The sequence below is a fragment of the Petaurus breviceps genome, unplaced genomic scaffold, assembly GCF_028583685.1.
Source record: "Petaurus breviceps papuanus isolate PSGF00001 unplaced genomic scaffold, PetGlider_PUasm1.0 90977, whole genome shotgun sequence".
Lineage (NCBI taxonomy): Eukaryota > Metazoa > Chordata > Mammalia > Diprotodontia > Petauridae > Petaurus > Petaurus breviceps.
Genome location: NW_027187391.1, coordinates 11,666,636 through 11,679,395, shown reverse-complemented (window position 1 = coordinate 11,679,395; position 12,760 = coordinate 11,666,636). Strand labels below are relative to the sequence as shown.

Below are 12,760 nucleotides of genomic sequence, written 5' to 3'. Positions count from 1 at the left end.
AACTATTCTACATTGATGTCAAACTCTAGACTTGAGAGAAATTACATTGGTCTTTTATCTTTCACATGTATACAAGAAAGGTATTTTTCTGTAAGAAGATTCAGTCCCACCCCAGGTGTTTAATAAGTTTGGGCGTGACCCTTGACTAAAATGGGTGAAGAAATACAGCCCAGATTTCTGGGAATATTTCCATTTTCAAATATCCCCACCCTTTCTCCTTTGCATTCCATTTTCATAAATATGCATCCAACCACTCCAGTATTTAATTAGGTTTTAAAACAATTTTTATATACATAAGTTGCCATTTATGTGTTTATATATTCCCCTGGTCTTTCATTGTACTAAACCTAACCCAACCTATCTCTTCCTCCCAGTATTTGGTACAATTTGTAACTAAAATCACTGACTTCTTGCTCTAGATCATTACAAATCTCATGGATTCCCAACCTGTAACTGAAGGTTTTCATCCTTTGCAAATATTAGTCTGTTAAAATTGTAGGTTACTTAAGGCCAAGAACATGGGCCACACCTTGACTAAGATTAAAAAAAACAAAACTAGGATAAATAAGAAGGAACAGCAAGTAATAAATACTTGTGGATCCCTCTCCCCGAGCCCACAACCCCAAGAAAAGAAGGTCTACTACAAATAAATGCATGGGAGAGCCAGGAATAACTAAGAGAGGCCGGTCTACACCCAGCCTTTCAGTGGAGAGAACCAATATGCCCTTCTACCAGAACACTCCTTGGGACCCTTGCTGCCAATAGAATATGGGACTGCCAAGAAGATGTCTAAACCAACTGGCAAATCAGTCCACCATGAAACATTTGAAGAAATGTTACAAAATACACAAAACAGCATATATAAATATTTTTAAAGATTTTACTGCAAACCAATTGCCCACACACAAAAAAAGTTGTGTGGTAGAGGGAAAGGGTTGTACATATTATAACCATGTTAATCACGGTACGTTACAATGATGGTATACATTACATGTAAGTCTGTAAGTTTAAATATACAACTAAGTGTTATAACACATTGTACAGACCTTTTCTTTATACAATACATAAAACAAAAACCATAAATAATGCCCATTTTACAGGTGACATTTGAAAACAAACAATGAAACAAACCAACAGCTTTGACCGACTGCAACTGGGGCATTGGTCCATAAAAACCCTTTCTAAAAATAGAAATATTTGTAGCAGCAATGCTTTCTTCAAGCATCTGGGTCCAAGTCATTGCAAGACCATTTTCAATAAATTTTAGTTATTAACTATATATATATATATATCTTACAAAAAAAAACATTCTACACATAAATTTATCTTCCAAATATGGAAGAATCAAACAATGTCCCACATTGTAGTGTCCTGCAAGTGTCACATTGATGCTTATAACTAAATCCATCTGTAGTAAGCATACCGCACATATACATACCATTGTTCACATAGTAAACCCACAAGGGGGAAAAAAGATTAAAAGTTGAAACACTCTGAAATAAGAAGAAAAAAATGCTTTGGAGCTAACAAGGACCTCATCAGATAAAGGCACATTTCATAAAATCTATTATCATAGCCCATTACAGATCTTCACAAGATTGGTTTTCTGAACTCCATCTTCCTTCCTACAAAAACTCCACACCTGCTATCCATGACAGCAATATCGCGCTTGTTTCAAAGAGATAGCACCACTTTGGAGGGGGAGAATAAGAAAACGAAAAGCTTGTGAGTTCACTGAAAGGAGTATGTGCTCTTCACAAAGCTCTCAGCCAACAGTGGAGTTGAAATTACAGTTGCCAAGCTTCCAGAGATGTGCAAATTTTTTTAAAAGATGTCTGGTCAGCTGGCAGCTCAGTTGAAGGGCTAAACGAAATGAAACACACACAAAAAACCATCTCAGAACTTCTCTCTCTAAACCAGTCCAAGAATGTTCAGAGGAAAGAATCCATAGGAGGCGCATAGGAGAAACCTAGGAAAGCTTCTGCTGCTTCCTTGACACTGGCAGTGATCAGGATGCTATCTGGGGATTTGCCAATGGAGTTTGGAACAGGTTCTTCTGTAAACTCAGGATCGAAATGCCGAAGATCACTGGGTCCACTCTAGGGGAGGCAAAGAGAAACACACTGAAATTAAGTTTAGGGCAATGGAAGACCTAAAGGATTCGTAAAGTAATTCAAACATTTGTTGGGAACTCAGAGCCTGGGCCTTCTTTGGACATATGAGGTATTTATTTTGCTATCTTGGGTCATCTTGACTTGGTACAGCTGGGCACAAAGGCTAATTATAATCTCCTAGAGAGCAGTAGAAAGTGCACTGGACATGGACTTCCCACTTAATACCCCAGATCCCTTTGGAAAATCACTTCAAATTTCTGTCTAGTTAACTTTATCTTTTTTTTTCTTTAAAGCAAGAGCTGGACTGAATGACCTCTAAAAGTTCCTTCTAGTTCTACATGTCTATGATCTGTGTCAACTAATCATTTCTGAAATTAGCTCCAGGCAGATGGATTGTACTTAATATCCTACCATATTTTAGAGATGATCACAAGGCAGATTTAAATGAAGCTGTTACCACCACTAGGGGCAGGTCAAGTGACTTGCCAAAGTCACACGGTCACTGCTTTTGTTCTAAAAAATGTAAAGATATAGCTATTGACTTGATGATTTTGCCTGTTACTATGTGGCTAAGAATATGAATGAAGATGGGGGAGGGAACGGAAGGTGGAGAACCACCAGCTTCCTTTGATCAAAGTTTTTTTTTCTAGTTAGAAAACCACTTAAGACCTTATGAGTCATACTGGTTCCCTCTGACCAAGCCCAGGCTAAAGAAAGAAATGCCCTTTGGGGGACCAACTATACTTAGAAGCAATACTCACCACATTTGGGTTAAAAGGGGGAGTAATCTTCTTATTAATGAGATCATCCCAGTTAATAAGGGAGAAGAAGATGTGATTCTTAATCTCCATCTGTTGAGAAGAAATACAAGACTCATTTAGACAAGCCTAATTCAATCAAGGTAGGATATTCTATTATTTAGTGTTCTTCCCACCCATCCCCCCAGTCCTCACACCTCACCTCCCACTAGAACTGCAATATTTTAACTTACAAAGTCATCCTTGGCACCAAGCCTCTTTGTCCTATCTTTCTGCAATAGGCCCTCAAGAAGATGTCTTGCAGAATTTGTAATATTTGGCTTCAACTGGAGTGGCTTGTTCAAAATGTTGTCGTACATCTCAGCTGTGTTTCGACTGTAAAAAGGAGGCTTCAAGGGGGAAAAAGAAGGAACATTTAATTGAAGGTATAGTGAGGTTCAATATAGTATTTAAAACATAGTGGGGTAGTCAAAATGTCTGTGAGCTGATAACTGAACAAAAAATTTAGAAGTCATCTACTTGGGGAAGCACTCAGGAGGAAGAATGTAAGGGGAAATTTAGGTTATTTAAGATGAAAGATCTGTTAAAAAAAATCTAAAGACAATTTATTCAAAAGTTACAAAATGCAGAGAAACATACAGCCAAACAACTACTGTGTTATCGGCCTTTAGTGACCTTACTGATAAAGGCAGAATATTCTTGGCAGACAGAAGTATGTTTGCATAGATTAATTTAAGTAAAGTACTTGGCCAGGGAGTGGGAAAGTCGGGGAGAATAAGATCTCTTCAAGCTCTTTTCTATTCTTTAATAGGCTACTTACCAGACCATAGAGCATTTCATATAAGACAGCCCCGAGGCACCACCAGTCAACTGTTCGGTCATAAGGCTGCTTGTGAAGAACTTCAGGGGCAAGATACTGTGTAAAAAAGAAAATTAAAAGATTCGTTATTTTAAACTGAAGTCCTAGGAAACTTCCATAGGTTTTTAATGGGGAAAGTACTTAAAAAAAATAGGTATAAAACTTCTGTTCCTTTATGACCACCTACTACATATACTGTGCAGCTATTATTTAGACCATGTGATTTCATTGACCCTTCCAGTGGCTCAGATGCACTCAGTTTACCAATATTTTTCTTTTCACCAAGAAAAGATTTTCTAATTCTCTTGTGTTTGTTTAGATATCAATCAATCGCTCTCAGGTGTGCCATGAGTAGAGTAAGAAACTGTGAGTATCTTTCCCTTTAATTTGCCCTTTCTCCTCAGGAAGAAGGGCGTAAGAGGCTCTAAAGCCCAAGACTACACCTACCTCAGGGGTGCCACAGAAGGTGGACGTTGTGCCATTGTGTTCAATGTTTTCCTTACAGAGTCCAAAGTCTGTCAGGACAATGTGCCCTTGTGAATCCAGCAAAATATTCTCTGGCTTTAAGTCTCTAAAGAACAAAAAATGGAGAGGCAAACATATACTTTAGTTTTGCTTCACAATAAAATCATATAATACTTACAATTCATAACAATTATGAAAACAAGCAAAATATACGTGCACACTTTTTAAGTTCCTAGAACAGTACACTGTCCTGCATAATTGAGAAGTTAACATAAAGTCCAGGGGGCCTCACTATGGGCATGTATTATATATAGGTCAGCTATGATTTCTATCCATAGTATAATCTATGCTTAAGTCAGAACTTGGTGTGGCATGAGCATAAAATGGATATTGCTTACCTATAAACAATATTCAGAGAATGCAGGTAACCCAGGGCACTGGCAATTTCAGCAGCATAAAACCTAGCTCGGGGTTCCAGGAAGCATCGCTCTCTCTGGAGATGGTAAAACAGCTGCAAGAGACAGACAGAACACAGTCAGGCGCTGGCTGACAAAGCCTGTTAACAATGCATTTAATCAGATTTGACATCCATGGCCAAGGAGGACAATGGCAGGAAGTGTGTCCTAATGATCCACTAGCGATTTGAAACCTGCCAGGTTAGAGGGAGATACCAATCCTGGTTCACTTCTCCCCTCAAATGTCTTTTAAAAATTCTCCCCCAAATGAATGAGACTGTATATGCAAACTCTACTGTCTTTCAAAAAGAGATTTCTTTTCTGCTCACCTCTCCACCATTGATGTAGTCTAGGACAAAGTAGAGTTTGTCAGCAGTCTGGAAGGAGAAGTGCAGTCCAACTAGGAAAGGGTGTTTGACATTCTTCAGAAGGACATTACGCTCTGACATGATGTGTTTTTCCTAGAAAAAGGTAAAAAATAAGGTAATATTCTTGAATTTACAAAGAATATTATTAGTATATGGTTCCACACCTCCCCCTCTGGAGGAAAAAAAAAGTTAACTGTACCTCCTTCTTTTTCAGGATCGCTTTTTTCTGAAGAACTTTGACAGCATAGAACTGTTCCTCTGCCTTGTGTCTTGCAAGAAGAACCTGAAATTAGAAGGTAGAAAGCTTTGTACCATGCTTTAAAGCAATCCCTCAACCTTACCCACACACATAAAAAGGCCTATCATTGATATAGATAGGCAAAAATTTACCTTTCCAAAACTGCCTTTTCCAATTACTTTCAAGAAATGAAAGTCTGATGGCTTTGCATGGGGATTGGATGATGGGCCAAGGTTGATTTGCTGAGATGGACTGGGCTGGGGGGAAAAAAATCAATACATGTTTGATATGCCTTTTGAATATTTTACTCTTTTTATTATTTAAATAATTATTTATTTTTAGTTTTCAACATTCACTTCCATTAGATTTTGAGTTTTTAGTTTTCTCCCCCTTCCTCCTCCCCAATCTGATATAGGTTCTGCTTATACATTCATATTAAACATATTTTCACATTAGTCATGAGAACATTCTGCTCTTTATAACAAAAATAATTTGTGAGGGAAGGATGTAGTCAGCCAAATTAAAGCCCATCAGTGTACACCAGAAAGTTAATCTTAGGTCAAAAGTCCTTTCGAATCGACCCAAGGAAAATTACAACAAAGGTACACAGGGACTTTTGGTGAACCAGAAGTTTGAAAATGTCTCAATTTTTTCTGAAGTTCAGAGTCAATATTATCACTGTGTTATGAGATCAACTAATGAGGCATTCTGTTTTCTAGGCTAATTTCCAGAAATGCTATTTTTAAACATTAATGTAGGAGGACTCTGTTCCCTGACTCATTTACAATTTTCTTCAGAAGATGCATCATAAATAAAAAATACTTACTGGAGGAGAAGGATTGGCATTCATAAGCTCAGGCTCTTGAGGTTGAGAAATTTTCAAAATAGACTGAACTTCAGGGCTGCAGAAGGGAAAGGTAAAAAAAAAAAAAAAAGTCAGAAGTCTGCCACTAGAGGGCACGCTTTATTCACTAATGTGAATGGTTTAGTATTTTTTTTTTTCAGATTATGAAATAACTTCAAATGGAAAATACCCAACTACATCTCCAGATGAAAGAGTAAATCTTTAATTAATCATATTAGAGACAGGCTTTGCATAGGGACAGGTTCTGAATTATATAATTGTTAAAATTTTACTCCAAACCTTGGAGTTCTGAAAATAAAACTACTTTTAAATAACCTTACATTTAAAAAAGAACAAAAATCCTTCCTTTTCCAGAAAGTCTGGGAGTTTTCGAGAGACTTCAGTTTTTCTTTCCTACTCATCCCAGAAAAACTTAAGTATAACCACGTTAAGTTTTAATTCACCAAACTGCAAATACTTACTGTTTGCAAGCATATGAGTTGCTGGCAATCTTCTGAATAAAATCATTCAGTCCCATCCTTCTCTGTTTCATGAAAGCTGCAAAATAAGAGAGTGCAAAAAACCATTTAAATGAGATTTTAAAAGGCAATACGATATTAAAAAACAACAACTACCTAATGCTCATCAAACCTAGAATAAAACAGAACTCGTTTTTCCAACACTCACCAATGAGGATTGCTACCATGCCCCTCATTTTTGAGTAAGTGAGCGTAGCTCCTGAAGCCTCGGTTTTCACCGTCATCTCGGCTAGCAGGAAAGGAGCAAGGAATCAGCTGCTGAATGAGTAAGTCCAAAGCTGCGTACCCAAGCCTAGCTCAGAGCACCACTCAAAGTGCTTCTGCGGAGCTACCTCCCCAGAGGCTCTTATATAGACAGCTCCACCCGCGGAGGGGCGGAGTCACAGGAACAATGAGGGCGAAGCCAAGCCTCCTGCCTCCGCTCGGCTCCCCAGGCGGGCGCACGGAACAGTGCCCAGTGCGTCCAGCTGGCGCCCGGCCCTAAGTCTTTTTAGTCTATCCCCTCCCCCTCGTCGGGTCATCTCCCGGGGCGCGAGGCAAGAGCGTCTAGGCTAGGGAAGCCGCTGATTGGGCAGCAGCCACGACAGCGTGCAGAACCAGAGCGCAGAGAACAGAAGCAGAAAGAGAGTGAGACTCTATGGAAAGGCTCAGGGCAGCAGGCAACTGCCAGCAGAACCAGAAAGCCAGGGAGACGCTCGGGGGTAAAAGCTTAAGGATACTGCCCGTAGGGCACAACTGTACTAGCCAGCGAGGCTTATCTGCACCGAATCTGCTCCCCCCCAGGCGGAGGAGGGGAAATCGGACAACAGGGAAGGGGGGAGGGGGGAGAGGAGGGCCGGACTGGGGTAATTTTCCACCTTTCATTTATTCCACTCGCTCCAAAAGGAAATCAAAGTTGATGCACCAGAGTCACTTTATACTCGCGAAGTGGTAGTTAGCTGAGGTTTTATTCATACAGCCTCATTTTTTTCAGCTCAATTCAGATTCTCCAGTAACTTCTCCATTTGCTACAGGAAATCCTGGAGACCCTACCCTTTCTCACATCTGATTATTACTGTACACACACACACACACACACACACACACACACACACACACATACATACACACACACACACCTCCGTGTCTTTGGAGACTGGGAGTCGAGCAGCCTGGCATAATGAATTTACAGCCGAATTTAGAATGAAGAAGGTATGGATTTAACTCCTGCCCTTGACATCTATAATCATAGATTATACCAGAGAAACAAGTCACTTAAACTCTCAGTTTTCCCAAGCAACTCAGACCAAACTACAGACTAGCTGTTGATCTGCACGCATAGGAAGGGGTTTAACCCATAACAGCAATACCCACACTGAGGAAACCACAAGTCCATATTAAAAATAGAGACCAGGAGGCAGGACAGTTAAATCCATTTTCTGAGTCTCTTCCCCCACCCCCCTCTTTCCTTAACCCTTAGGTCAACACCTAAAAAGGCATTCTCCGCCCAACACTTCAGGACAGGAGCCGGTCAGAAAGGGATTTTAGCCAAATGCCCGCACGGACCCTTTCTTCTTTGCCCAGGCACTGGACCCTAGCAAGGATTATCTCTCCCCAATTTTGTCAGCAACAAAGCAACTGGTTGGCAAAGAAGGAAAAAAAGACAAGCTGGAGCCCCAACCCAGTCTCCGGCAGTAGGTCCCTTACCAAGTCCGGTCAGCAGGAAGGACTCGCTCCTTTTCTGAGCCTCAGCTCTCTTTTTGTGGCGAGGTTTAAGCAACGACTCTAGCCGGGCCCTGGTCAGTGCCCCCTGCATCTCTCCCATGGATCTTCCTGCCCCCGATGGGCTCAACACTAACCACTCTGGTTCCCTGGCTGGCAGAAACAGCTGCAGCAACAGCAGCAGCAGCGGCAGCAAAGAACAGCAGCCCGCTCAGCGCACAGCAGCCCCGAGTGATAAGCAAACTCTGACGTTTCCTTGAAGGAGCCGCCGTGACTCAGGCAGAGCAAGATTTCCTGCCCCAAGTCCCAAAACAAACAAATGGCCCTTGTGCACCCGAACAGCCCCTGCCCGAGCCGGCTTCCGAAAACGCCTTTTTTGTGCTTTGGGCCAAACCTTAGGACTGAAAAATCCCAGAACTTGGAAAAGGAGGAAGGGAGGAAGGAAGGAAAGAAAAGAGGAAGGGGGAGGGAGAGGTCAGGAATGTGTAGGGGAGGGGGCGGAAATAAATTCAAGTCTGCAGAGAAAAAAAGCACAATCTGCATTTCACTCTCCCCTCCTTCCCCCGTCCTCTCCCCCCCCCCCAGTAGCTACTGGGAACATTCTGTCCATGAGCATATCATTTCTTGCCTTTTTTTTTAATTGCTGACCATGCCAAGGACACGTGAAGAGGTGGCATATTATAAAAGATGTGGGCATTTGAGGCTATCCTATCATAACCTTGCCTGAGATCTCCAGGCCAATCAGTGCACTGCGGGTTACAAGTCAATGGCCTTGCTTTTATGTGCTCCCAAGCACCCTACTGTAAAATCAAGATTGTAGGAAGAAAACTTGCTTGGGATTGCTTTACCTCACCACTATCCCTACCACTGTGGCCCACACTCCTTTGAGAGTAGGGGGCAGGTGTTTTCTTTTACAATTTTTTTCTTCATCTTTAAAGTCTCCTTTATTCCAAGAGTGCTCAATGCATATTAATAGATGAGCTGGGTGGCTTACTCCCTCTCATCCTGGAGGGGGAGGGTAGGAGAAAGGTGCACCAGGGAAATTCAGTATCTCTGCAAAGCACAAATGCTGCAGGTTTGCCTGCCACTTACCTGTTTAGATTTAGGAATGGTTTGAAAGCAACCTAAGCACCAGGTGAATGGAAAAAGCCAGCCAGCACACAGGTTGGCCACTGGGAAAACATGAAGTAAACAGAATGGGGGGGGGGGGAAGGCATCCAAAAGATGCTAATGATCTTATACTTCCATGCTATCTGTTTTGCTGGATGGCTTTTTGGTCTGGGCAGGAAAGACTGCCCTGCAGTGACCCTGCCACTTCAAGCCAATTTTGAATTAGATTGACATGCTCCTAAACATCAGCTGTCAAACCAGGAATAGAATGTTAAAAGAGGTTTGGGCTTCTTCCCCCTGGCCTTTTCTCCCCTTTTCCTGTGCTGAGAGGAATTTCTCTTTGCACCTCAGTTTGTCCTAATATGATCTCCAGTCTGGAATCTTTACTAAATGAGGGTCAACTTAATTAAAATAGGAGAGGAAGGAGAGTGGATAATCACCTGAATTTACCACTCCTGGAAACTCAGGCTAGGAAAATGGATGTAATCTGCCCTTTGAAAACAAACAAACAAACAACAGCAAAGATACCCAGGGCCTGAGATTTCTGTTTCAATAAGCAATCACTCCAAATAAACCCATTAGCACTGGGTTTACAGAACTCACATCACCACACTTTTTGGTGTTTATTTGGCTTTTCACACTTTCAAACTGCTTAAACTTCTATACTTCAACACACACAAGAAAGTCTGTCTTTCCATTCCCCCTCCACATAATCAACCAGCATTCAACATGCCCAGCTCCACCTCCCATTATTGTCATACTCCAAACAGCAAATTTTGTTCTAGCCTCTTTCAAATATCAACCTGTTCTTTTTGTCTTTAATAAAAAATGCTTTTGTTACCTCCAAGGAACTTTAGTCATAGACCTTCCCCCTACATGTTCTCTTTTACAACCCTTTTACTTCCTCACACCCCACCAACAACCAGTAAAATCCCCCAGATAACCAAACCACACCAAAAAGAGCTTTCTTCTCCCAGAGGCAAAGGGACCATACCAAAGTTAGAGTAAGAAAAGCAAACCAACCTTTTAAAGGAGATTTTACTGTTTCGTCTTTCATTCTTTTCCAGGAACCTGAATGTAAGGGGAATGAGGGATTTGTTTTCTGGTGGTTTGGGACTGAGCTCCTGTTTTGGCTAGAGAAGCCTCCTTCCTCCAGTCTCTTATGGCTCTAGAGTCATAAGACAGGAAGAACCCAACTCAGTCTTTGTCCTGTTTATGAACCCCATATTTAAGGGCAATTTGCATACGGGAGAAGGAACAGGCTGCAAAGTTCAACACTGGGCCATTCCTCCTCCCCTCCCCCCCCACTGTAACATCACTCTGAAAATCAGTCACCGATGTACCAGGTTTATTACACTCCTGCAAAACATGCAAGAAATGTCATTTCTAGATTCTTATTACCATCACAAATCAGCCTAGGAAGAATCCAAAGTACAGGCACATGGTGCATTCTCTATTCTCTCAAAGAATAGCTGTCTCTTGTTGAGGGGGATGGATGAGGTTTGGAGATGGGAGGGGGTCGGTCAGAGTACTTTCAGGAGATGGTGGGGTGCGGGGTGGGGGTGGCATACAGATTACTATTTGTGGCTGAGACAGAAATGGAAAGTTTAATGATTTGTCCCCTGCCTAACTCCCCGTTTAAAGTTCCGAAGATGGAGACGATGGGCTGGCTACACTTATCTTTTAACAGAGGGAGTCCAAATTTTTGAGAATGACTTTTCTTCCAACCGGATACCTGAGGGGTGGAGCAGGCGCCCCCCAGTCCTGTGCCGGCAACTACTAAACCTTTCCAAACAGGAAAATGACATGCCTAATGGCTGGAGCTGCTGGTGGTGAGGGTGTGTGTGTCTGTGTGTCGGGGAGGGGCTGGGTGATTGGATGGGGGCAGAGGGGAAGCTGCCTGATCTCATGTGCTCGCGTGTGTCTATTGTATAGACTTTGGGTTGGTTTTGCATCTGTATTTTATTTGCTAAGCTTCCCTTCTCTGTCCCAATCCTTATCTCCAGATATAGTTCCATTGTAAGACTAGGAAGAACTCTACTTATGTAAAGCCGTTTTCCTCTTCCTCCGAGAAACGACCGGTTTAGATTCAACCAACTGCAATTGTTAAATGAATCCTAGAGGGCGCTCGTGCTCCGTAAGTAAGGGCCGTAGCTCTCTCTGGATCTCCTGGCTGTCCTCAAGGTTGCCTTCCCCACCTCCTCCCAGGGTAGTCATTTGCGAAGTGTCGCTCACGCTAGACTTTCTGGCCTGGAGAGAAAATAGGCAGTGTTTTTAAAGAACGCCTTGTGTCTGCCTCACATATGCCATCCCTATCTCTGTACCTTCTGGATAAAAATCAGCTTCTTCTTTTGTGCCTGAGCGTTGTACAGGTGAATTCAGAAATCCCAAATGATAATGACCCCCCCCCCCCCAATAAAGTTAGTACAAATGCAGAGGGAAAAGTCTTTTGTTCTTTCACTAACTTGGAGTTTTTTTTTCTGTCCCTATTGAAAACAATTTATTTCCCCTCAAAATAAAGGATAAAACTCTTTCAATGTAACTTTGTAGGCTGTGAATCCTAGGTTCCACAGTCAATCAATCAAGCTCTTATGAAGTCCTTACTCCTTGGTAGACTAGATGCTAAACACTGAGAAAAAAACAAAAACAAAAGTGAGATGGTTCTTGACTTCAAATTCTACTGGAGAATGAAACATATTCATAGATAAGTAAAGACAAGATATATACAAATTAAATGATAAGTGTTGGGGAAGGGGAGGGAAGACCACAAACAACTGAGGGAATTTGGAAGTCCCAAATTAAATTGTAAATTCCATGAGGTCAGGACCAATGCTTTATACACTTTCTGCATTCCTTCAAAACTCCCTTATCAATTGAAATTCTCTTTAATAGCCACAACCACACACACAAAATGTACTAATTAATAAGAGAGACATAAATAGGGTGTTTTGGTACCCAGGGTAAATTTAGTTGGGGCATACTTGAAAAGGACAGTCTCTGGCTCCTTCAGGCAACCTCTTCTTGAGACAGTCTAGTCCACATACCTGGGACAAGGCACTAGGGAGATGATAGTAGTGTGTTGGTCACTGGGAGAGGGTTGGGACCCTAGGAATTAACAAGGACTGGGGAGGTAAAGAAAGGACTTGGGGGGGGGGGTGTAATGTGAATGTAAATTTTAAAGATCTTCCCTGCCCCTAGGCTAATGTGCACCTGAAGCCTGGGGTGGGAGGCTTGTTTTTCAGTAGATACTTCTTGATTGGCCAGTGAGTCAATAAGGTTGTTACATTCTCTGAGCCAGGAGAAGGCTAT

The 12,760-nt window shown here is 41.8% G+C and overlaps 1 protein-coding gene across 4 annotated transcripts in view; it reads right to left on the bottom strand.

The window, feature by feature from the left end:
• Nucleotides 1-866: 866 nt before the first annotated feature.
• Nucleotides 867-12,760, bottom strand: part of SGK1 (serum/glucocorticoid regulated kinase 1) — a 178,859-nt gene continuing 166,965 nt past the window's right edge. The window contains exons 1-12 of one of the 4 annotated variants that reach the window (XM_069077340.1): nucleotides 10,475-10,657; nucleotides 6,584-6,659; nucleotides 6,084-6,159; nucleotides 5,410-5,514; nucleotides 5,219-5,302; nucleotides 4,981-5,112; nucleotides 4,595-4,707; nucleotides 4,179-4,302; nucleotides 3,693-3,788; nucleotides 3,106-3,261; nucleotides 2,876-2,965; nucleotides 867-2,099 (exon numbers count right to left, since the gene is read on the bottom strand). In XM_069077340.1, coding sequence (XP_068933441.1) covers nucleotides 1,932-2,099; nucleotides 2,876-2,965; nucleotides 3,106-3,261; nucleotides 3,693-3,788; nucleotides 4,179-4,302; nucleotides 4,595-4,707; nucleotides 4,981-5,112; nucleotides 5,219-5,302; nucleotides 5,410-5,514; nucleotides 6,084-6,159; nucleotides 6,584-6,659; nucleotides 10,475-10,508 — 1,254 coding nt within the window. In that variant the 5' untranslated portion in view covers nucleotides 10,509-10,657 and the 3' untranslated portion in view covers nucleotides 867-1,931. Of the gene's footprint in view, nucleotides 2,100-2,875; nucleotides 2,966-3,105; nucleotides 3,262-3,692; nucleotides 3,789-4,178; nucleotides 4,303-4,594; nucleotides 4,708-4,980; nucleotides 5,113-5,218; nucleotides 5,303-5,409; nucleotides 5,515-6,083; nucleotides 6,160-6,583; nucleotides 6,660-6,788; nucleotides 7,003-8,326; nucleotides 8,655-10,474; nucleotides 10,658-12,760 lie in introns of those variants that run through there. The other 3 variants (XM_069077338.1, XM_069077339.1, XM_069077337.1) reach the window with 3 other exon arrangements.